Raw genomic sequence first — 9,756 nt, forward strand, 5'->3', positions numbered from 1 at the left:
ACCTCTATGTGTATGTGTATATATTAGCATGCACAAACCATGAGTATATGGGAATCAGAGGACAGACAGCAAGCAGAGCGAGGGACGGGGCAGAACTGTGACCCCAGGATGCCGTCTCTTATTGCCCCGTGTACTCACAACCTCCCTCTCCATTACTATGCACCCCCTCCACAGGATAGCCCCCTACCTCAGCTAATGAGTCACAGCTCCTACTTGGCCTCCTCAGCCCACCTTGACCCCTATCCTTCCCCAACCTTGCTCAGAGCCCATGTGACTTCCAGACAACCCTGGGAAGTATCATTGTCCAAGGCTCTCAGCTGGGCACAGGCAGTGGGACCAGTATTCTTCCCAGCAGATGAATCTCTTGTGGCAGCCCACTGGGGCATCCTCAGAGCCACAGCTTCCAAGCCTGGTGTGATGTCACGTTCTTGCCACCACGGCACACAAGAGATCAAGCACTTCTCTGGCAGAAGGACCAGGTAGTTCAAGGTCATCTGTGATGATATATTGTGTACCCTAATAAACTTGCCTTGAGGATTAGAGGACAGAGCCAGCCACTAGATTAGACATAGAGGTCAGACAGTGGTGGCACACACCTTTAATCCTATCACTCAGGAGGCAGAGATCCATCTAGTTCAAGGTCACACCCGGCTACATGAGATTGATCCAGTATAGGAGAGAAACAGAGCCAGGCAGTAGTGACACACACCTTTAATCCCAGCACTTGAGATCTCATGCCTTTGTTTGGGAAGCACACAGGCCTTTAATCCCAGGAAGTAATATGGCAGGACAGAGAAAGGTATATGAGGAGTGAGGAAACAGGAACTCACTCTCTTTAGGCTGAGGATTTTGTAGAGGTAAGAACTAGTGGCTGGCTGTTCTGCTTCTTTGATCTTTCAGCTTTCACCCTGATATACAACTCTGGGCTTTTGATGAAAAGACCATTTAAGATTCAAACAACAGTCATCTTCAAGCTGCACATTGAGTTTGAGTCCAACCTGAGCCACATGTTGGCCTACTCATAAAAGTGCCTGCCACTAAGCCCGATGACCTGAATCCGACCCCTGTGACCTACACCGTGGAGAGAGATAACCGATTCCTCCAAGTTGTCATCCAATCACAGGCACACCATGACACGCACCCACTCACCCACATACACTCGGTGCAAACAAGATAAGGAAGTGGAAATGTAGTAGAAATAATTAGAAAGCGGGCAGCTGAGGATGTAGCTCAGTTGGCAGAAGACTGTCTAGCATCCTAACATACACAAAGGACGGGAGGCCAGATGGGACTGTGTGAGACTGTCTCTAGGAAACCTGGAGAGCCTGATCATCAATGAAAGCACTTGACTCCCAGCACCCACACTGGGGGGTTCACACCTGCCTGTAGCTCCAGCTTGAGGGGATCCAGCACCCTTTTCTAGTACTCCCCCCAACACACACACACACACACACACACACACACACACACACACACACAAACGTGCATCCTTAGCTGGAGGGCCTTGGATAAGTTCCTAGACCATCCTATCTTACGGAATTGCTAGGGAGAAAAGCCAGGGCTGCTACCCAGTGGGCATATTTGGTGCCCATGAATGGATGCTGTTGCCATGGTTACTGGCCAGGCAGAACAGTTAAAGGCAATTCAGCTCCTAGGACGGGGGTGTAGATATAAGGACAGGACCTGTCCATCTCTGATACATACAGAAAGAGACCTAGGAGCTCCTCTCGTGCATAACTGGGCCCCCCACTCAGTAGGTGTTTCTCTCTACCCCACCCCAAACTCCTCTTACTGCTTCTCTCATTCATGAACACAAACTCCATCTACTCAGAAACATCCGATATTTATTTCTCAATAGTTAGATAATTTTTCTCTTTCTTTCTTTCTACAAATTGAACAAACACAGAAGGGGAGTATGTTCGACCCCAGGCCTGGTCTTGGGCTTCGGATGAGAGGGGACAGTATGGTCTCCTCACCAGCAACTCTGGCCTGATGGCTCTTCAACCCCTCCTGCCAACCCTCCTGAAGAGTGAGTGGGGGCTTTCTAAGGATCTGGGGCTCCCCTGCCTAGAGGGGACTTCGGGCATCCTGTTTGAGGCCCTGCACAGGATCCGAGTGGCGGGATGTGTAGGACGCATGGGACCGCACCCGGCGCCGTCTGCGCCTCTCCTGCCTGCGGGCCAGCTCTCTCAGTTGTTTGCGGATGACCCAGAGGACCAGGTACACTTCCCGGAGCATCTCAGCCTCTGGCGTCTCCAAGGCCGTCCGGGTCCTTAGTCGAGAGGAAACTGAGGCAGAACTCACAGAAGACTGTAAAAGAAAGAGATGTGGGGACGTCAAGGGAGGGTAGGAGGACCGGCCAATAAACAGCCAAGGGTGCCACTTGTTTTACCTCCTCCAGCGGATTAGCTCAGGCACCGCCTCCTCCAGGAAGTTCTCTCAGCTTGCACCCTTCTACCCTTCCATTTGCCTGTGTTTCTTTCGCTTTCTTGCCTTTCTTCCTTCCTCCCCCCTCTTCCTCCCCACCCCCGCTTCCTTCTTCCCTTTCTTTTCATTGGGAGGTGGGAGCTCATGTATTCCGGTCCAGACTTGTAATTGCTAGGTAGCCAAGGGGAGCCTTGAATTCCCAATCCTTCTGCCTCTACCATGTGGTGCTGGGGATGGAACCCAGAGTCCCAAGCATGCTAAGCACTGAGCCACATATCCAGTCCTGGCCAGCCTAGGATGTATGAAACCATGTCCAAAAAATGGGATGGAAGGAATTGATTTAAAGTTCTGCCCTGTGAGAGGATGTGACCAATGGTGACCAAGTCCTCCCACAGCAATGCCTGGCAGCAAAAAAAAAGGGACCACAGAGAAGGGTCGTTCTGCTGGCCTTGCTTATTAGGGGTGAATGCCTCATTTGGTGGCCTGGTGGGCTGACTTTTGCTTTCAATATTCGTAGAAATGTTGACCAAGTCAGATAGATAACTAGGAGCTGGAGAGAGGCGCTTGCAAGCCTCCAATTTGATTGGTGGGAGAGGTAGGACTTCCTGTTGGGGGCCCTTGAAGTGAGGGACTTCCTGTTGGAAAGGCAATGAGGAGTGGGTCTAAATGGGTGGGTGTCTCTGGGAGACCTGTCTCAGATGCAGATCTTTCCTCCCCACCTTCCCCCTAGGTGCTACCACCAGGCTCTGGAATTAGACCCAGGTCCACAAAAGAAAAGAGGAGAGAGAGAGGGAGGGAGAGGGGGGGGGGGGAGAGAGAGAGAGAGAGAGAGAGAGAGAGATGGGGCCACAAAGGAAAGGAGAAAGGGGTGGCCAGAAAGATGTGAGCTGGAGGACAAGGGGCTGGGCTGGGCAGGGCAAGGCAGGGTAGCCTCTAAACTGCCTTCCAGCTGCCTCTCAGGAATGTGTGAGGTGTGAGGTCAGCCAGGGCCGGAGAGTCACCTGCCCTCATCAGATGCTATTCTCAGCACTTCCCACCCCCCAACCCCCCCATTTGGGACCTTCCCTGGCAAAGGGCTCCATCAGTCTGTCGGTCTGTCGGTGTTCCTCCTCTGCCCCTTTCTCAGCTTAGCCTCCCGCTTTCTCTGACACACACAAGGGCTCCACCTGTTGAAGCCTCTGTAGCCCCGTTCTTTGGACAGGTCCCCTCCCCCTCCCTGTCCCACCCCCTCTGCACGCCCTAGTCTGACCGGTTGCTCCCAGCCTTCAAGGCTCTGGGGCTTTGGCCCAACCCAGCCCCTCATGCCTCACCCTGCCGGGCCAGCGGGTTTGGGTTGGGCCACCCCTCTATCTACCCCCTAGGAATGGGGTGGGTAGACCCCACCTCACCTGTCGGATGTGTCTCCTAGAGCTAGAAGGAGACCAAGGTTCCCAGTGGTGCGAAATTTCCCTTTTGAGGGGGAATACGTTAAGTACTGGGGTACCATGTTGAGCTGGGGATGCCTTCCCGGTGCTTGGATCTGGGACGGGTTAACAGGGTGCTGGTGAATTCAGACTGTTTCCGGCTGGAAGATCTGTGGTCCAGTGCAGGGTGAAGATACCTGGTTAGGATGAATGAGTGGCCAGATGCCTAGATATTGTTTCAAGGCCGTGTAGGAAATGAATCCCAGAGGCTTTATGGGCCTCTGGCATAAATGTAGCAGAAGAGCCACATTTATTTATTTTTATGTGCATTGGTGTTTTGCCTACATGCATGTCTGTGTGAGATGTCAGATCTTGGAGTTACAGACAGTTGTGAGTCGTCATTGAACCTGGGTCCTCTGGAAGAACACCAGAGCTCCTAACTGCTGAGCCATCTCTCCAGCCCCAAAGCCACATTATTGTGTCTGATGTTTTCCTTTGGGTCCGGTGCTTGGTTTTATTGTTGCTGTTTTATTCCTTTTTGAGTTTTTTTGTGGTACTGGAGATGGAGGGCCTCACAGTCGCTGTGTCAGCACAAACTACCGCTGAGCTATCACCAAAGCCCCACCTCCACCCCCTTTCTTCGTGTTTTTTGTTGTTTTTTTTTTTTACTTTTAAACAGACTCACTAAGTTGCCCAGGCAGGCCTTGAACTTGCCATCCATCCTCTTACCTCAGCCTCCTGAGAACCTGAGATGACAGACATGCCCCACCAGGCCCTCTCCAGAGCTGTTTGCATTCATGTGTTCATTTGTGTGCGTGTGAGTGTGTGTGTGTGTGTGTGTGTGTGTAACATACACGTTGGCGTGTATGTGTGCCACTGTGTGGGGGTAGAGGTCAAAGGTCAGAGAACAGTTTGTGGGAGTCTGTTTTCTCCTTCCACCCTGTAGCTCCTGATGTTCCAGCTCAGGTCATTATGCTCTGTGGGAAGTGCCTTTACCCACTGAGCCATCTGGATGACCCCTCTGCATGCTTACCTCATGAATTGTAAAAAGCAATCCCATGATTCTTCACTTTCCCGATGGAAACAACAAGGACTCAGGAGAAAAGGGCTTTGGAAAGCTGTCCAAGGTCACTCAGGCAGTGAACCTGGGTCTCACCCTAAAGCCACACGCTCTCCCAAGGGAGCAAGCAGGAGGTGGCAGTGGGCCTTACCATGTCCTCTTGCTAAGATGGAGGCAGGGGCAGCTCAAAAACCGGGCCAAGAAGCCATCCCTCCCCCTCCCTGGCCCACACCTGCCCACCCCTAAAGGCACCAGGGAATCAGGTCTGGGAAGAAGAGTGTAGACAGGATTGCTGGATACCACTTTCTTGGCCCCGGGCCCAGCCTCTGAATGCCCGATACATATGTGGGGAGCCAAGCCGGCCAATATCCCCAGGATCTGAACGTCCCCAACTCTTGACAGACTCATCATCCTCTGATCTTCATATTCAAGCTGTCGTACTTGACCTTCCGAGGCAGAGTCCAGCCTCGAGAGAAGCCCTTGTCCCAGGGGTCCTCAAGGTTGCTGTCTTCTTCTTCAGTTAGGTTGTGCACTGAGCAACCCCCGGGGGGTGCCATTTACCCATGGAGTCATCCCTGGCCTGTGTTGGAAATTGTGACAGTTTGGGGGACATTGGCAGTAAGTGTCGTGGGAAAGGGGCCGTTTCGTTCTTGTTCACACAGAGTTGCGTGGGGACTTGTGGCACTTACCGTTCCTGCTCCCGGCCTTGCCCAAGAAGTCCAGTGTGCCACAGCCCCTCACTGAGCTGATCAAGGCTTGGCTTGCCGGAGCCCACATCCCTTCAAGTTGTTAGGGCTAGAATGGCGTAAGGGCAGAGCTTTCAAAAACTCCTGAGCTAGACAAACATAAGATAGCCATCAATCAGCCAACAAATGGTGGTGGTTGTATTATTCCTTTATTTCTGGCAAGGGTGGAAGATTTAACTTGGCATCTCGACCTGAGTGTCCGCCAAGCAGGGCTGACAGGTCTATTCTGGTCCGTCTGTCCATCTTTGGTGTCTCTGTGTTGGAGGAAGGGTGTGTTGGGTTTTTACCTCTGTATCCCTGTGGATCGAAGAGGCTTGAAAACAAGTTTGACACTGGCTAGTTGGCCCTCGCACCCTCTCCATTGTGTGTGTGGGTGTGAGTGTGTGTGTGTGTGTGTGTGTATGCTTGCACACTCATGTCTGTCCAGGTGCAGTATGGCAGGCTTGTGGGTGATCAAGAGGACAGCTTGGGGGAGTCTGTTCTTGCTTTCCACCATGTAGGTTCTGGGAATGGAACTCAGGTTGTCAGGGTTAAAGGCAAGAGCCCTTACCTGTGAACCCTCTCGCCTCTAACCCCTCTGCTCCTCCACCTCCATTCTTACACATGTCCTCTGTGCCTTTGGGGGCTCCAGGTGTCCTTAGTCACTAATACTCTGCTCTTCTAGTCTGGTCAGCCCTGGTTGTCCTACCTGTCAGCACCTCCTGCACTCAGAGCTTGGCCAGGAAATGGAAAATTCCCAGCTCCCTTTCTGACAGCCGGGCCTCGTTCAAGGGTCACCTTGGACTTAGTATAGATCCCCCCGTAGGAAAGCAGGTTGGAGCTGACAGCCAGTGTGGGAGGGGCTACAGGGGAGCCAGCGAGCTGTGATTGGAGTAAAGTGGCACCCTGCTTCTGGGAGGGAATGGGGCTGGAGACCCCTGAGTCTCACGGGAAGCAGAAAGGAGGCTTGGGTAACCAAAACAAGAGCCTGCCTTCCCCTCTCTGGTGGCCAAAGAGGAGACATTGGAGGCTGGAGCGGGGCAAGGGGACCCTAGAAAATCTAAAGTGACCAGAGGGTCTTGAGTGAGAGCCAGACTTTCTATCCTGGTGCCTATCGGGAGCCTGAGCCCTGGGGCCTTTGAGCCAGGCATGAGCTGCCCTCTGGTGGCCACTGGACAAACTGCAGCCAGGCTTTAAAACTCCGGATTACATCTCTTCCTCTATCCAGGGTCCCATGTCCACCCTCACCTTTTTTTTTAAGTCCTGACCCATTCCAAGACCTCCACATCCAAGCCTCAGATCCTATACAGGCTGGCATTGATTTACAGGCTTCCTAGCATGGGGGTGGGAGTAAAGAGGGGGGTTGCTTCTGTTGCTATGGAAACAATCCCTAATTCTCTCCGCCACTGAAGGAATTGGGGGACCCTCTGTCCTAGGTGGCTCTTGTATAAAATGTATACATTTGGATTTGGTGGGGTGTGCTCATAAATACCGCTCTCCCCGCCCCCCCCCCCCCCCCTCTCTCCCCGTGTCCGTTCCCTGTCCCCTGAGGGAGGCTATGGTTAATCCAGGCAGCGCAGAAAGGAAGGCACAGGTGGGGGACAGGCCTCCCAGGCTCTCACCTTCAAGCCCCTCCCCTGCCAGCCTTCTTGCCCCGTAGCCCCTCCCCAACCCGGGGCTTACCAGCTGACTTTGCCTCCTCTTCCCCTGCAACCTGGGAGTGGTGCCAGGGTGAGAAGGGGACACTGGCACAGACCATGTGTGTCTGGGAATTCCCGCCCACTGTGGAGCCAAGGGAGGGGGTCCCCGTGTCCCTGAGGAACCAATAGCAGCTGTGCCTTGCCCTGAGGGGGAGGGCAGGGTGTATATCTCTCAGGCCAGCACTTGGTAGGTCCTGACTCCTCTCTGCCTGCCTGGCATCCACGGAACTCTACTTTGCCCCGGGGGGCTCTGAGCCCCCCAGGCACGACCTCTGACACAGCCCTTTGGTTGGGAGTGGCTACTGATGACCCTTACCTCAGGAATGTCCCAGCCAGGGGTCTCTGTGAAGTCCTTGGTATCGTCCTATGAGACTCGAGTGGTGGGGATGGCACCGGGGGCACCCCGGAAAAGGGGCTGCGTGTCTTCCCCATGCTCCCCACGGGGGTCATCCCCCATCCGAGGGGCATTGGGACCTCCTTCCCACCAGGGCCTGGGGGGACCTGGGCAGCGACCTTCATCCCGCCGGGGGATGGACAAAAGCCTCCTCTCCCTGATCCTCTACTGTCACAGGTACCTTGGGCACGGGGAGGGGTGCAGGCTGGGCTCTCAGACAGAGCAAGGAGCACCTAGAAGGCAGTAGCAGAGCTGACTTGGGGCTCCTCCTCCTCCTCCTCAACTTGTACCTCCCTGTGTCTTCTCCAGTGGTTCCGGAAGTCTGGTTGGCATTGACAACAAGATTGAGCAAGCCATGGTAAGCAAAGACGTTTTGGTCCCAGGAGGCCCTGGAGCAGTCAGTCCGTCTGTCCATCTGCCTTCTCCCATTACTTGGGTACACAAACTCCCGCTGTCCCCCTCCATCTCTACTTCATCAGCTTTGGACTTCCTTAACCTCTATGCTCCATCCCTGTCTGGTCCTGTCTCTTACCCTTTGACCCCTGGCTCTCCCTGTCCGCTTCTCCTCTATTCTTTCTCCCCTCCTTCGGGCACGGGGGTGGAATAGGGTGGAGTGAGGTGTGTGTGTGTCTGGGTGTCTCATAACAGCTCCCTGAAGGTACCTGGGTAGGAGATGGCACTTGGTGGTGGTCTGGGAGGGCCTGATGGTTGGTTTGTCCCTGGGGCCCAGGACTTGGTGAAATCCCACCTCATGTTTGCCGTGCGAGAAGAGGTTGAGGTACTGAAGGAGCAGATCCGCGACCTGGCAGAGCGGAATGCTGCACTGGAGCAGGAAAATGGATTGCTACGTGCCCTGGCCAGCCCGGAACAGCTGGCTCAGCTGCCATCCTCGGGCCTTCCACGGCTCGGGCCCTCTGCACCCAACGGGCCTTCCGTCTGAGCCTCCTTTCCCTCACAATGTGCCTTTGGAGGGGGGGCTGCCACTGGCTGCTGGGCCTTGGGCCAGCCGCCTGCCCCCTTCTCCTATGTAGCTTTAATGCCCGCACCCAACCCACCCCAGCACCAGGGATGGGAGTTGAAGGCTCACTATTGGCCTGTCCCTTCCCACCTGGTCTCCCCGGAGTCCCCAGGCCTTTTGGGAAGAGGGAAAGCCCAGGATTGGGTGCTTGTCTGGAGCTCCTCATCCATGGAAGAACCCAGCACCACCTCCTTCCCTGGGTATCAGTGTTCTGGGGACCCCCCTTTCCCCCTCCCCAGCAATAGATGGCCTGAAAAGATTTGGAGGTTCCCTGGCAGGCCCCACCCCCACCCCACCCTGTCCCCTCCAAGCACCACCTCTCCTCTGTCCAGGGGAGGGTGTATGGACAGTATCTTCAACTTCTGGGATTCAGGTTGTTATTAAAATAATAATTATAATTAAAAAAAAATCTGAAGAAACTTGAATATGGAGACTGGTGTGGTGTTGCTTGTGTCCAGACCTATGTGGGCACCCCCCCCACCCCCAAATACACACACACACACACACACACACAGTTTCCCTGAAGATCCCAGGTCCAAACTGGAGTAGGTAGCTGGAAATAGTACAGGGATGGTCCTGGTCCCTGGAAAGGCCTAGCAGGCTAGCCTCAGAAAAGAGGTAGGGGGCGGTGTCTACCCACGTGCTAGTGGTTGGTGGTGTGAAAGGGGGGGGATAACAATGAAGTCTTTGGTGAGTGTGAGGATCCACCCCCAGCTTCCCAGTGTGTCCCCTCTTGTGGGCTGGATCCGGGTGGCTGCTTGGAGCCAGGGCAGAGAACCCTGAATGGGTCCCTTGTCTTCAGGCTGGGTGTGGGCCAGGCTCTTTGGGCACATGGTGCTCTCGCCAGGCCTGGCAGACCGCCTTGCCTTCCACCCCACCCCTGGCTGGATGAGGACTCGGCCCAGGGGTGAGCAGGCTCCTCCTGGCCAGCCTGGGCTTCTAGCCCAGTCAGATGGAGGCAGCCAAGGAGAAGGACCCCCTCTGGTGGAGAAAAAGGCAATAGCACTTGGAGCCTTGAGAATGTCTTGT

At 54.5% G+C, this 9,756-nt stretch overlaps 2 protein-coding genes across 2 annotated transcripts in view; one reads left to right on the plus strand and one right to left on the minus strand.

Annotated features, from left to right (window-relative positions):
* Nucleotides 1-1,850: 1,850 nt before the first annotated feature.
* The window catches only part of LOC118572638 (TSC22 domain family protein 4-like), a 17,862-nt gene continuing 9,956 nt past the window's right edge, over nt 1,851-9,756 (minus strand). Inside the window, exons 4-6 of the mRNA XM_036172366.1 lie at nt 5,580-5,669; nt 3,816-3,837; nt 1,851-2,310 (exon numbers count right to left, since the gene is read on the minus strand). Coding sequence (XP_036028259.1) covers nt 2,068-2,310; nt 3,816-3,837; nt 5,580-5,669 — 355 coding nt within the window. The 3' untranslated portion in view covers nt 1,851-2,067. The remainder of the gene's footprint in view (nt 2,311-3,815; nt 3,838-5,579; nt 5,670-9,756) is intronic.
* Nucleotides 7,197-9,152, plus strand: LOC118572383 (TSC22 domain family protein 4-like). Its single transcript, XM_036171979.1, has 3 exons — nt 7,197-7,886; nt 8,019-8,067; nt 8,440-9,152. Exons 1-3 carry the CDS (start codon nt 7,621-7,623, stop codon nt 8,647-8,649), a joined length of 525 nt encoding a protein of 174 aa, XP_036027872.1. The 5' UTR covers nt 7,197-7,620; the 3' UTR covers nt 8,650-9,152.

The sequence above is a fragment of the Onychomys torridus genome, chromosome 22, assembly GCF_903995425.1.
Source record: "Onychomys torridus chromosome 22, mOncTor1.1, whole genome shotgun sequence".
Taxonomy (NCBI): Eukaryota; Metazoa; Chordata; class Mammalia; order Rodentia; family Cricetidae; genus Onychomys; species Onychomys torridus.

Excerpts from the sequence above, each read along its gene's own strand:
- LOC118572383 (XM_036171979.1), top strand. The coding sequence starts at position 7,621 with ATGACCCTTACCTCAGGAATGTCCCAGCCAGGGGTCTCTGTGAAGTCC. Across the intron at positions 7,887-8,018 it reads CTGATCCTCTACTGTCACAG|TGGTTCCGGAAGTCTGGTTG; the intron begins GTACCTTGGGCA and ends TGTCTTCTCCAG. Across the intron at positions 8,068-8,439 it reads ACAAGATTGAGCAAGCCATG|GACTTGGTGAAATCCCACCT; the intron begins GTAAGCAAAGAC and ends CCTGGGGCCCAG.